This window comes from Peromyscus maniculatus, chromosome 2, assembly GCF_049852395.1.
Source record: "Peromyscus maniculatus bairdii isolate BWxNUB_F1_BW_parent chromosome 2, HU_Pman_BW_mat_3.1, whole genome shotgun sequence".
Taxonomy (NCBI): Eukaryota; Metazoa; Chordata; class Mammalia; order Rodentia; family Cricetidae; genus Peromyscus; species Peromyscus maniculatus.
In genome coordinates this window covers 4948380-4963797 of record NC_134853.1, presented here as the reverse complement: position 1 = coordinate 4963797, position 15418 = coordinate 4948380, and the positions used below count along the sequence as shown (strand labels likewise).

Here is a 15418-nt window from a genome sequence, read left to right as displayed (position 1 = left end):
CAGAGAAAATATTCCATCATCTATCCTATTTTGGTGAATCCAAAATGTACCTAATTCACTTTCTATCCTAACTTATATTACCAACAGAAAACTATCTTATGATGTCTTTCAAACTTATACATTTAACACCTCTTAGTGAGTTTCTTTTCTGTATTTCTTAACAAGGATAACTGTAACTATAACTATCTAATCTTCAACTCCCTCAGAGACCCGAGAATAAAAAATGACTGAAAGACTAGGTCTATGGGCTGAAGATAGATGCCCCAACGTTACAGAAGAATTTTGGGTAACTGTCTAGGTAGCCAGCTATCTCTGTCATTCTAGATTTTTGGAAATTGCTTACAATGCTCTTCCTGTTTACTTAGGTAATATTGTATCCTTCTGAGGTATTTGATGTAGTTAAAGACTAGATAGTTTTAATTATAATTTTCCTTGGTTATGATAAAAGATAAATTAGTTATAGAACTTTAGATTCACAAATATTGGGTAGATGATAGAATATTTTCTTTAATTTTGCCAAATACAAATAGACTAGATATTGTTACTATAATTCTTGCTTGACCACTGTTTTGTTATATGTAATTTTACTATGTTAAAGTTAAAACCTTCCTTTTTGATTAGACAGAATAGGGGAAATGATGGGAACGTCTTTCTGTATGCTGTGAATATATGTTGCTCTGACTGGTTGATAAATAGAGTTGTCTGGCCTATGGCAAGGCAGCTTAGAGGCAGGCAAGAAATCCAAACAGACAGACAGGAAGAAAAAGGAGAGGCAGAGGAGATGCAGCTAGCTGCCACCATGAGAAGCAAGATGTAAAAGTACCGGTAAGCCACAAGCCATGTGGCAAAATATAGATCTATAGAAATGAGTTATAATTTAAGATATAAGAACTAGATAACAAGAAGCTTGCCATGGCAATAGTTTAAAAATAATATAAGCCTCTGCGTGTTTACTTGGGCCTGAACAGCTATGGGACTGCAGGGCTGCAGGAGCCGGGTGGGACACAGAAAACCTTCAGCTACAAATCTCTTAAAGAAATCCATTAAAATACAAGCAAACAGTGGAAGGAAATGAATAAAAGTTTTCAAGACAGGAAATTGGAAGTAAAACCAATAAAGAAAACCTAATTAAAGTAAATCTGGAAATGAAAATTTCAGGAACTCAAACAGGAACCAGAGTCAAGCTTCAACAACAGAATATAAGAGACTGGAGAAAGAGTCTCAGGTATTGAAGATGATAGAAAAAATAGATACACTGGTCACAGAAAATGTTAAATCTAAGAATCTTATGGCACACAACATCTAGGAAATCTCAAACATGATGAAAAGGCCAAATCTAAAAATAAAAGGAAAAGAGAAAGGAAACAAAATCCAGGTCAAAGAAACAAAATACTTTAAAAAAAAATGCATAGAAGAAAATTTCCCTAACCTAAAGAAGGAGATACCTATCCAGGTAAAAGAAATATACAGAACACCAAATAGACTGGACCAGAAAAGAAAGTATCCTTAGCACATAATAATCTAAACACTAAACATACAGAACAAAAAAGGAAGATTAAAAGCTAACAGGGAAAAAGACCAAGTAACATATAAAAGTAGACCTATTAGAATTACACTTGACTTCTCAATGGAGACTCTAAAACCCAGAAGTTGATAGACAGATTGCTGCAGACTCTACAAGATGACAGATGCCAGAGCAGACTACTACTATATCCAGCAAAACTTTAATCACCATAGTTAGAGAAAACAAGATATTCCATGATCAAGTCAAATTTAAACAACATATAATACAAGCCCAGCACTATATAGTAGTTTTCTAGAAGGAAAACTCCAACCTAAAAAGGTTGGCTACACCCAAGAAAAGACAGAAAATAAATAATCCCAGAAGATCAACATTAAAAGAGGGAAGCATGCATGTACACACACACACACACACACACACACACACACACACACACACACACCTCACACACACACAACACAACCACTACCACCAATAACAACAACTAATACTGCTTATTGATAGCTCTCAGCATCAATGGTCTCAATTCCCCAATAAAAAGACATAGACTAACAGAATGGATTCAAAAACAGGATCCATCCTTCTGCTGCATCCAAGAAATATGACTTAACATCAAGGATGGACATCACCTCAAGGCAAAGGGCTGGAAAAAAAATTTCCTAGAAATTATCCACTCTGATATCTGACAAAATAGACTTCAAACATAAACTAACCAGAAGAGAGAGGGAATAACACTGCATACTCATCAAAGGAAAAATCCACCAAGAGGACATTGCAATTCTTAAAACCTGTACCCCAAACCCAAGAGCAGATAAGTTGGTAAAAGATATTTATAAAACTTCGCACCAAAATGCAAAATACCTTCTTCTCTGTACCTCAAGGAACGTTCACCACATACTTGACACAAAGCAAGTCTCAACAGATACATGAAAATTGAAATAACACTCTGCATCCTGTCTGACCACCCAAGATTTAGGCTGGATATCAACAACACCAGAAACAGGAGAAAGCTTACAAATGGATGGAAACTGAATAACTCTCTGCTAAATGAAAAATGGGTCCAGTCATAAATTTATAAAATAATTAAATATTTTCTAGGACTGAATGGAAATGAATATAGAACATACCCAAACTTATGGGATACAACAACGGCAGTTCTAAGACTTAAGTCCACAGCAGTAAGTGTCTACATAAAAAAATAAATAAATACAAACTCACTGAAAATATCTCTTAACAGCAAAGGTCTAGAACAAAAAGAAGAAATCACACCCAAAAGGAGGACATTGCAAAAAATAATCAAACGCTGGTCAGAAATCAACAGAAACAATATAATAGAAACAAATAAACAAGAGAAGCAATACAAAGAGTCAGTGAAACACCATTGAGAAACAAATCAATAAGACTGACAAACTTTTATCTAATTTAACTAAAAGAAGAGTGAATTTCCAAATTAGCAGAACTAGAAATGAAAAGGGGACATAACAAAAGACACTAAGGAAATCAAGAGAATCATAAGGACATGCTTGAAAAACTTGTATTTCCCAAATTGGAATATCTAAAAGAATGAATAATCATCTCAATAAATATTACTTCCAAAGTCAAATCAAGATTAGATGGAAATTTAAACAAACCTATAAACCCTACAGAAATAGAGGCAGATACTAAATGTCTCCCAACCAATGAAAGCCCAGAGCTAGTTTTAGCATAGATTCTACCAGAAGGTCGAAGAGTTAATTCCAATAATCCTCAAATTATTCCACAAAGTTGAAACAGAAGGAAGACTCTGTTCATTTACAAAGATCATTCATGATGATCAAGTGGGCTCCATCCAGAACGCAGGAATGGTTCAACATACATAAATGGATAAATATAATCCACCACATAAACAAACTAAAGATAAAAAAAAAAAAAAAGACCATCTCATTTGATGCAGGAATGGTCTTTGAAGAAATCAAGCACCTCTTCATGATCAAAGTCCTGAAGAGATTCAGGACACAACCAGGGAACCTGTGTGGGACTGACCTGACACTACATATATGTTACAGTTGTGTAGCTTGGTCCTCTTGTGGGACTCCTAACAGTGGCAACAGGGACGATCTCCCAACTCTTTTACTGGCTTTTGTGACCCTACTCCTCATACTGGGTCGCCTTCACCAGCCTTAATACATGGGAAGGTGATTAGTCTTACTACAATTTCGTATGCCATGTTTTATTGATACTCATGGAAGACCTGCCCTGGGTGGGGAGCAGCAGAGGAGCCTGGGGGGGGGGGACTGGGAGGAAAAGAGGGAGGGTAAACTGCAGCAGGGATGTAAAATAAAGAAATAAATTTATTAAAAGAAAAAGAAAAAAAGAGGGTAAGTACCAGAGGAGATGGAAGACTCCAAGAAAACAAGGCCCTTTAAATCAACATCAGCAAAGCTCATATGCACTCAGAGAGGCTGAGGCAATGCACACAGGACATGCATGGGAATGCACCAGGTCCTCTATGCATATATTATATAAAATGGCTTCCATAAAACTTCCATTCATGTTCTTATGGGATTCCTAAGTGTGTACACTTGCGGGTCTCTGATTCTTGTGCCTTCTCTTGGGGTCTGTCTTCTGCAGGTGTGGCCTGTCCAATTTCAATGTGATAGGTTTTGTTTTATCTCATTATATTTTATCTTATTATATTTTATTATTATCTCTTAGAAGCCAATTTTTTCATAGAAAGGGAGTGGCTCCAGATGGAAGAGGAGGTGAGGAGGAGCTGGAGAAAGTCTGGGAGAGAAAACTGTAACCAGAACGTATGATGTGAGGAAAGAATCCATTTTCAAAGAAAAAAAAATTAAAATATTTAGAAACAGACTATTTAGAAACAGAATAGCATCTAACATAACTAATTGTACTGTATCATGTTTTCTCCATGGATCATATTTAGAACTTTCATCCAAGTTGTCTTTTTTTTAAAGGTAGGAGGTCTCTTGGTATTGGACTGTAATAAAACAGAGAGCCCTAAATGTCATCCCCAATGAAATTCCTGATTTTATTCTTATTACACAGATGAAGTTCCTCAAAAAAAAAATGTGAGTTTTCCAAAGAGCCTTCTGTGCATCCAACTGTGCGTGAGGAGCTGCATCCACAGGGAACCACATCATCAAAACAAAAATGTTGCCTCCATTTAAAAAAAAAATAGAAAGGAAGAGAACATATATCTACTTGGAAATATATGAATGACTTAAAACTTGAAAAAGTCAACAAATTAGCCAAGTTTGGAGGAGCATCAGGAGGAGCTGGCTGTCAGTACATTGACACATCAGTAGTGCTGCTTTTGACAAAGGCAGAGTAGAGTAATAACTCTTGGCCTGGGTGGAACTGTAGGATGGGTGCAGGTATTCTCTACAACTCCTGCAGAGAGCTGAGCTCTAGGGCTCAGCGCCCATGACACAGATCCATCTACTTACTGCAAGGGGAAGGAGGAAATGGGCTTCTGAGATAGAACATGCCATGTAACTTACTAAATTAAAGCACATATAATGCCTTAAAATAACATCTTGGTCACAGGGTTCCAAGACAGTTCAAAACACGATGCCATGGCTTAAAAATAGTCCTCTGTTGTCTTAGTGACCTCAGCCCATTTAGTTTATTTGTATGAACACAGAAGCTACAGTTTAATATTTTAAATCCCATACATCATTCTAAAAACCTAGTTCATTAGATAATAAGAAAATAAAATTCTCACTCAAAATTATTCCTGAAACTCCAGAAAAGGGCAGAGTAAACAATCCTTGAAGGGGATTTTTGAAATATGAGAATTTTAAATTTTCTTTTTAAGGTTTATTTTTCTTAGTTTTGATTATGTGTAGGTATGCGTATCTGCATGTGAGTATATGCATATGAGCACAGGTATCCACAGAAGTACTGGGCCCCCCGAAGCTGGAATTACACATGGTTCTGAGTCACGTGATGTGGGTACTTGGGAATGACTCAGTTTCTCTGGAATAACCACAAGGGCTCTTCCACACTGAGCTGCCTCTCCAGCCCCAATAACTTGAATTATTTTTAATGTAGTGCATCTCCAAACTTTTACTTTTGATTCTAAATTTTAAAGATATATACCATAAAAGAAATGTTAATTATGATTCCATCAGTATGTCAGACTATAGAAAGTGTGGAATACATTTTAAATATTTTACTTCTAAACAAGAGTTGTCCGTGGAGGTGTAGGAAGATGTATGTGTATAAAGTATTTACTTTGCATCTGCTAGCAATTTCACAACTTCATAAAACATATAGGATAAAGGCCTCTATATGCTTTTTAGAATCTTATCAGGTCTAAACACATTGAATAATTTTCACTCCTAGGCGGAAGGATATGGAATGAGTCCCTCATATGTAGCCTAGGAAATAGGCCTTCAGAGTGAGCTATGTTCACTCCTTAAAAATATGAGCAAGAATTTTGGTACTTGTCGATGCTTTCCTCATTAATTTCTACATTTTCAACATAAATTTGAAATTTATTATTATCATACATTTACGTCTATGAATGACAAGTTGATCTTTTCCAAAAGCCACTTTTTCTTTATGATGCTAAACTGCCAGATGAACTGCCATAATCTCACACCGAAATATGGCACGCCCCCTTGTGGAGCACAGGCATCCCAAGTATCAAATTCTTATGTAAAAAAAATCAATGAGTCTTGTTACCAAGGAGATCATGAACTGCTTCATTCTTATCGTGGCTAAAATATCCAAATTATTAGTCCATTAATTCAATCAGAACAGAAAAAGAATTGATCTTAAAAATACATTGCTTTACTTAAACTCATTTAATACATGTTAAGTATGTGTTGTGCTGTACTATGTACCACTTATTAATATCTTGGGGAAACATATTTAAAGATTGTTTTCTGAGCTTCAAAATACAACACAAGAAGTAACTCTCCATTTACAGTTAGAACACTTTTAAATGCACCCCCACCGTGGTACTCAGAATTGGACATGAAGTCTCATGCACACAGGCAAATGTTCTACCAATGGTCTATTACCCCTCCCCACGCTTTTTTTCACTTCTTACTTTGAGACAGGGTCTTGCTAAGTTGCCTGGCCTGGTCTCGAACTCCCTATGTAACCTAGTTTGGCCGTGAAATTGTGATACTCTTGCTTTGGCCTCCACAAGTAGCTGGGACTACAGACCTGTGCCAGTGGGCCCAGCTTTAAACATGTTTCAATGTATAATAATGTAAAATGATCTAATGCTCTGCTTGTGTCATTCTTGCTTTTATAATTGAATGACTCCTTAAAATTCTTATCCACATGAATTGCATTTTCATATCATTTATAAGGTGGAATGGAAAAGGTATTTATGGTCAGCACACAATTCCCACAAATAGCTAACACACTTTCCAAAAAACGACATCTTGCCTAACTCTTTTATTCATGCAAACTTCTGTGCAGGGCATAACATACTTACTCATCTATTTGACAAACACACAGCTCCACCTCCTTCAGTGCAGTCTGGAGCTTCATGAGGAGTTTCTGATAGATGTCTTGAGTTTCTAAGTCTTCCTCTTTCAATAAATATCGGAGTCCATGGCCGTCTTTGTGTCCCAGTGACAGGCCCGAAGGGGCTGCCATGGTTGTGATTGTGTGCTGAATATAGACCATGGGGCTCAGTTTCCCTGGGGAATTCAAATCATTCCATCATTTAACTTCTACTTATGCAGTCCAGCACATTTTAAAAGTGCAAGTTTATATATAATAAAATGTCAATCCAATGCTAAATTTAGTTCGGAAATTAAAGTTTGTAAGGCATTGTTATTAAAATCTATACATAGAATTGATTCACTTGTCCTACTGCAATGATTGACAACTGCATGTGTGTCCTTCTCCTGTGCCTCCTTACTGTTCTCATAGCTACAGTGTCAACTTCACATTAAGAACCTTTCACAGCCAGATGAACCATACATATAATGAAAGCAAGAGAAATCTTTCTTCTTAAAGGGAAATCCTGAAAGCATCGACTGTCTTTATTCTATATGTACATATATGAAATAATCTAAGCAAGCAGAGCAAGGAATCCTTTCTTTATTAAAACAGAGGCTTCCCTGAACACTAGGAATCTCCCAAATTTTAAGCTACAGGCGTAGCTAGCTATCCATTGCCTAAATTCCTATTCATGAGTTGACAACATTTCAAAAGCTAACATACCCGGCTCTGAAGATTTATTTTCTCGGTCCTGAGAACTGTGTTTCCTACTATCCAGCTGAACACCAAAGGCACTCCCCAGGGAAGTGGATGTTTTAGGATAAGAAACTTCCATCACGTTGACGTGGCAGTTGGTTGGGCAGAAGTCACTGCTGTGCAGTGGGGAGATCTTCGATTTGGCCTGCTTAAAGGTAGGCCAGGCTCTGTTCTTCAGCACCCGAGAGAACTGCAAATTAAAAAAGAGACGGGAGTGAGCCGAACACACAGTAATGACTCAGCTCTCTCACAGGCATCGGACACAACAAACTCAAAAGGAAATTCAAGCGTATCACCTGACTGAGGGAAAATGAATGGAATGTTAGAATTTACATGGCTGTTTCAAAACCCAAACATCCCAATACAGCAATTCATACAGGCAGCAACTGAAGGTTCAGCTGAGGCTCTGACAGTGAGTTGGGGTTAGAAAGAAGGAACCTCAGTGAGAATACAACTTCCTAGCACTTGGTCCCTTGGGTTTCAGTAGCTGAGAGAGCCTAATAGAGAAACTTGCTAGAAGGGGCATCAGAGCAGGAAGTCAGCTAGTTTTAAAACTGGGCAAGTCACCAAACAGTACAGCTATAGGTGGTCAAGGTTGGAAGAGGACAGGAGCATCCTAGCACTGCCAGAAAGCCACCCAAAGCATGAGTCTGTGCAGACCCAGCAGCAAGCCAAGGAGGTGCTGGTCCAGAGTGGCAGATGGGTTTCCCCATCTTTATAGCTGGGATCAGCCCCAAGTCCACTGTGTACTCTTCTTCCATGCCTTTGACAAGAAAGGATCATTTGCCGCCCAAATGATCCGTGGCTTCCAAGTGTGGCTACCTGCTACCCTAAACTTGCTGAGGCTTTCCCATGGACTCCACAGGCTCCTTCCAGGGTCTAGGTAGTCAACAACATTCTGGTTCTCACCAAGCCTGCTTCCCCTAACTTTAAAGGTCTTCTTCTCCCCTTGTTCCCTAAACTCCTTCTAGTTTGTATATAGTTCCCTGCATACATTACCTATTCACACTGGACCTCTGTACAAGATTCAGTGTGTCTAGATGTTTTTTACTCATTGCCAAACACTTTCTCCTCAGCAGAAAGTCATCAGGAGTCTTACAGGAGCTCTAGGCCAGTTTCCATTTCCCTGGCTACAAATGAGAGAGCACCTGTAGCCCTTCTCATAATTGGGAATAATCTCTTTACTCTAGCTCAGCTGGCAAAAGGAAAACTCCATGGGGTAACAGTCTTGTGTACAATAAGTAGACACCTCATAGAGCCCAACTGGATTGTGGTTTCCGAAGGCCTTTGATGGCTTTTGAACTTGGTGTTGAGATTATCACAGGACTCAATATGACCTTGGAAAAGTCAGTATCTTATCACTCAGTAAATAGGAGATTTGGATTAAATAAACATACTGATTCCTTCTCTCTAAAATTACAACCATGATCTTACCTTCTTATATTACCAGCAGAACAATTTTGGCATTGAAAAGAAAACAATTAAGACTATCACTGAACATTTTATGTTAAATACAATGGTAAATATAAAAGATCATATTCCATAAGTGTGAGCTCAATATTGGCAAAAAAAACCCTCTCATATGCATATACAAACATATAACTGTATGTATACATAGGCATGTATAATATGTATGTTAAAATATTTATATTTTATATTTAGCTGTATAGCTCAGTCAAGCAATACAGTGAGGATCAGAATGAAATCCAGAAAATCATTGACAAGATTACCACCAAACTTGATGACCATGTACACTGAAAAGAATTAAGGAACTCTAGGGATTCCAGATCTAGCTCTTCACCTTACTAATAAACTTCCAGCTAAGACACATCCAGCATTTAAGGCAGGCTAGATGCAAAAATTCAACCCCAAGTTCTTTTCTACTTTCAAGACTGAAGTCTTAGCTTAGCCTCCCTGACACACAGAGGCACAGCAGTAAATTTTGTTATGTAATGACAGCAACCACAATAAGAGGTTAAGATTCCCTTGCTTCATCTTTCAACCAATTCTCCATCTTGTCAGAAACAAGAGAGGAAAGTATGTGTTGGGGTCACCGATATAAACACTGGGGATACAACCCCTTTTCCATGAATTACACACTCTAGGAGTAGAACTTTATGCATGTTACTGTTAAACAGAACAACCAGAAAGTTACATCATATGCACCGCAATTGTAGCTATATGGAATGATACATGTATAACAAACACATAATAGACATACAAGAGAAGTGATCAGAAATGTTCAGGTGATGAACAGGGTATGCAATGAAGTGCTTAAGGGTAGAAGTAGGCACTCGAGTGATAAGATGGAGGGGCCAGGGGCAGAGAGGTAGACTCTCAGATCCATATCACAACACAAATTCCTGCCACCTCACCTGGAGAGAAATCATAGCCCTGTGTTGGAATGTACCTGAATTGCTTCAAAATAAGAATCCTGGAGAAAGTCTATCCTGAGAGGCAAATGCCTCAAGAAAGCAGCACTGTCCACCATCCTAGGATGTCTAGTCTGAATTCGTTGTGCATACCAAACGCATGTGTTAGAAACTTAATTCATGTTATGGTTTAGGTGTGAAGACCTATGTCTTCAAAGGTTCCCAGCTTTGTGGCCAGAATGGCAGTGCTGGGACCTTTGAGAGGTGATGTCTAGTGAGAGAACTTCAGGTTGACCCGAAGGGCATATTGTTCTTGGACAAGATATGGGTCCTTCTGTCTCTGTGTCTCTATGTCTTTGTGTCTGTCTCTGGCTCTGCTATAAAAGCAAAGTTTGCTTGCACGATCGCTGTCTCATGTGATGCCCCAGCAGATGCTAGCATAGTGAGTTGAATAAGCATCTATTCTTCATTAGTCACCCAATCTATGGTACACAGTTACAGCATCACAACCTGGACTGAGGCAGACAACCTTAGGGGAAGAGAAAGCAACAGGAGTTGTCTCTCCATCCCAGGTGCCACGGCGCAGGGTGTAAAAATGAGTATCCAGACACTAGCTCCCTGGTTTCCATGGTAAAACTTTCAGAACAAAATCCTAAAACAAGGAAGGTATAGCCAGTGAACTAACTGTGGTGCTTATGCAAGAACATACTCTGTGCTGTGTGTCAGCAAACCTCAGTCTGCTTAGCATTGGAACAACATTAAATGAAAGGCCAAGTTTACTAGGAAAGGGGAGTAACTTTTCCCAAATGAAAACTGATAACTTTCAATAATAAAGACATATACTGGGTCTGGGGAGAGCTGGAGAGGACCGAATGTTAGGCCTACTGTGATTACACAGCCTGAACTCACTGTCACCTTTATCCATTTAGTGATGAACTAGAATCTGAATCTGCAGGGAGTTGATTCCAGAACACGGTAGGGATACTGCAAGCCAAAGATGTTTCAGTCTCCTATATAAAGCGATATAGCACTTACAGATGACTTTGTCTTTTGATTTTTACATTTATTTACCTGTGAGTGGTGGGGGTGCACACATTTGGAAGTTAGAGATCATCTTGCATGGGTTCTACTCTCCTAATACTCCATGGGTCCCAAGGGCCACAAAAGGCTAACAGGCTTAACAGGCATCATTTTTCCCTACAGAGCAATCTCACCAGCCCTTACACAACTTTAAAGTCATCCTTACATTGCTTCCATAACACCCAGAACAACATAAATGCTACATAAACATTTACTGTAATGCATTTGAAAATTTTATGTTATTTTATTTTTTCAAACTGCTTTTGATCTGCAGTGGGTTGACTCTCTGGATATGGAACCACAGATGTGGAAAGACAGAGTGGACCTAATGAAAGGAGGATGTAAGCCTGAGACAGAGAAGGTAGCAGACAGGGAACACTGCAGAGGGGTGAAATGGGGACTTTGGTGGAAGCATGTAAGGCCTGAGATATTCATAACTTCATGTGGAGAAGCTCAGTAGACCGGGCGACTGAGATCACCAAAGGATGCAGAATGAAAGAACATCAAGTACTAAGCCCTGGAGATTGTCAATGAAAGGTAAGAAAGAAAAGAAGAAACAAGCTCAGGTCCTAGGAACACATCAACAGGAAAAGACACAGCCTAGGAATAGGCAGTGTTCCAGAGAACAAGGTCAGCTGCACCAGGTTCTGCTGAAACATGATAAAGGGGGACAGTGAAGGAGCTTTGACAAAATATAACCATTTCTGTGACATGGCCGGGATCTGAGCCAGCTGTAGAGTGCTGAGGAAGAAAAGAGAGTAAGTGGTACACTGAAGGATATGGAAGGCTCCTTCCAGGAAGGAGAAGAAAGAATGAAACGGGGTGGAGAGGAGGCAGAGGGCAAGGAAGGATACGTTTTTAATACAGGTGATAATGAATGAGTATTTGTAAACTGACAGGAATGCACAGTTCTTGGACATGAAACTTCAGGTAATTTATGCGCTGGAAGCTAATTCATGTTTAAATTCAATATAGTCATTTAACTAAAACCCAGAGTTAATATAAAGTAAATTATTACTCTGCAGATGTCTCCCATTTCAATTAAATGTAAAATGCTTTGCAATGGAGTTAGGAAAAAGATTTTTATATTAGATTATCTTCTTAGAAAAGGAGGGCGAAGAAATTTATGCACTATTTTCCAAATCTGTGTGTCAGTTTGAGGATTATATGTAGGAAAGTAGAAGGGAAATTCAAAGGAAGTTTTCCAATTCTTTCAGTTATATTTTTGTGTAAACAAGAACTACCCCTAGGATGCCTACAAAGAATTCCCAAGCCTCACGATAAATCCAATTATTTCAACCAGGATAGTGACTATAGTATTAGGAAGGGCTTTCAGTACAGTGTAAGAAGCGTGTTCCCAAAGCAAGGCACAGCTTTACACCTGAACCAATCACAGTTCTGCTACACAGAATAATTTCCTTCTTGAGATAAATTCAGTTGTCCAGGATGCTCCAGGCTTACATCATACATGAACGGAAACACATCTGGTGGTGGCCTGTAGGAAACCTATTATGACCTCAGGAACCTGACTACAGAAGCTACAGGAACTGATTAGTTCTTAGTTCTAAAATTTAAAATGTTTGGAGTCCGAATAAACTAAAGCCAGCCTAAGATTTTAGTTCCCATGGATACTTTTTTATATAAGACAATTTTTATTTAAATATATTTTGATCATATTTTCCCTTACCCCAAGTCCTTTCATATCCTTCCGCTTCCCTACCTACACAACTTTAAATTTTTGCTCAAAAATACAATACAACAGCAAAAGCCCCTCAAACCAAGAGAACAAGATAAAACAACACTCAAACAGAAGAAACAGCAAACAAGCAAACAAACCTACCAAATTGTAACCAAACAAAAGCACACACAAAAAACTATGGCGTCCATTGTATATTGGTCAACTACTCCTGAACACGAGGACTGCCCTGGAGTGGTTGATACATCCAATGTCACTCCATAGGAGAAAACTGATTTTCCCTCCCCAGCAGGTAAATGACAGTTCAGTTGTTTAATCTTTACCCTGGTGGCTAGGTTTTCATCCATTTATTTTTTTAAAGTATAGTAAAATAAAATATATTAAGATAAAACCAAAACTATTACATCAAATTTGGACAAGACAAACTACAGAAGGAAAAGAACCCAAGAGAAGGCACAGGAATCAGAAAGTCACTCATTCGCACACTCAAGAATCCCATAAAATCACTAAACTAGAAGCCATAATATATACACAGAGATTTGATGCAGATCCATGTACACCCTGAGGATGCTGACTCAGTCTCTGTGAGTTCATAAGAGCTTTGATCATGTTGATTTAGAGGGTCTTGTTTTCCTAGTGTTCTCCATCCCTGCTGGTCTTACATTCTTTCTGCCTCCTCTTCTGAGAACTTCCCTGAGCTCTGAGGGGAGGGATTTCATGGAGACATCCCATTTAGGGCTGAGTGTTTCTATGTCTGTCTGCCTGTATCTGTGTGCATGCGTGCGTGCGTGCGTGCATGCGTGTGTGTGTGTGTAATGTCTGACTGTGGGTCTCTGCACTTGTTCCCATCTGCTGCAGGAGGAAGCTTCTCTGATGATGGCTGAGCACTTCACTGATCTTTGAGTTCTATGAGAGTACATTTTATTTCACAAAAAGAAATATGTCAAAGCTTTCACTTGGAAGAAAAAAATGATGATAATAATAGCTTAAAAATAAATATGTGGGAATTAAAACTCTGCATTCACAAAGGCTGTGGTTTCTGTTGACATGAACTTGATAGATACACTGAGCTAATCTTCTACAAACTACTATAATTATCAACATCCCATTCAAAATAGAAAGGTCCTTGACATATTTTCATGCTAACCTTGAATCTCTCTCTAATGAAAACTATAGCCAATTATTTCAAGTTTATTTATGGCCAAGTGAGATGACAATGAGCCCAGCTTATACAACGATCAGGCCTTACAAGACTAGATGTTTCTTGATTAATAACAAAAGTGAGAGAGCATTCAAATGCCTCCTACAAGACCTGAGGCAAGAGTTATTTCCTGGAGGCAGAAGCAGGACAGGACTCAGCATGCATAAAAGCTTTGAGACTAAACCCGTGACACATATCTCAGGACAGTCTGCAATTCAGTGATAGGATTTTTATCATCTGTGATCATTGCCCACGAAGCTGGCCATGTCTACATTAAAATTTCACAGGACCCCAGTTACTTCTACATAAATGCAGAATACCTTAAATTCATCAATATAATGTGTCTGGGAATCTTCGCCACTTTGGCAGTGTATTCTTCTGAGCCCACTCACACCCCTTACCTTATTACACACTTATTAATTTTAGAAAAGAAGTGACAGAACCTTGACCTTCCATAAGCCATCATATGCATACATGTTGCTCCCCAGACATCTTTCATCTCATGGACTTTTAACCATCCCAGGTCACCACCAACTTGTATCTAGGCAGTTTGTAAAGACCAGCAACATTTCCACTCTGACTTCATCCAAGAACACATTATATCACTGCCTTATTACAAACAAAAAAATCACTGTAAATACCTGATTTCATTCCTTTTCTACTCTGACTACAACTAACCCAAATCTTCCCTCCTAATTCAGGCAATAATCCATCTTCTCAGTTCTATACTATTTGAATGGCATTTCTCCTCCCTGTCACTCTGACATGCTTTGCGGTGGTGGTGGTGGTGGTGGTGGTGGTGGTGGTGGTGGTGGTTCAAACAGGGCTCACTATGAAGCCTTGGCTAGCCTGGAACTCACTATATAGATTAGACTGGCCTCAAACTCATAGAGATTGACCTGCCTCCACCTCCCGAGTGCTGAGATTAAAGAGGTACAGTAGCATAACCTGCCTGACATGTCCTTTTACTGTAGGAGCTACCATTGTTGACTATTCAAAACCAGTGATTTGTCCTTTACAGGGATCCTATTGTTCTTATAGTCAGAACTACACTGTTAGTACATTAGCTGTTTAAGAAAACACAACACCAAATGTAAGTAAGCAAACGAGAACCACTGCTGGAATAAAAATCGTCAAACTTGAATTGCCAGCACTGTGATCAGCTATGAGCCACTGGGCAAGTTCCCTGACAGCTCAGAACTTTAGCTACTTTATCAGTGAGACACGGAATGTGTATTTCACTGTTTTGGTAAGATAGTGTAAGAATATATATGGAGCTGGAGAGATGGTGCAGATGTTAAGAGATCTTGTTGCTTTCCCAA

At 38.7% G+C, this 15418-nt stretch overlaps 1 protein-coding gene across 1 annotated transcript in view; it reads right to left on the bottom strand.

Annotated features, from left to right (window-relative positions):
- Positions 1-15418, bottom strand: part of Prex2 (phosphatidylinositol-3,4,5-trisphosphate dependent Rac exchange factor 2) — a 299642-nt gene that overhangs the window by 124963 nt on the left and 159261 nt on the right. Inside the window, exons 24-25 of the mRNA XM_006974690.4 lie at positions 7715-7937; positions 6978-7185 (exon numbers count right to left, since the gene is read on the bottom strand). Coding sequence (XP_006974752.2) covers positions 6978-7185; positions 7715-7937 — 431 coding nt within the window. The remainder of the gene's footprint in view (positions 1-6977; positions 7186-7714; positions 7938-15418) is intronic.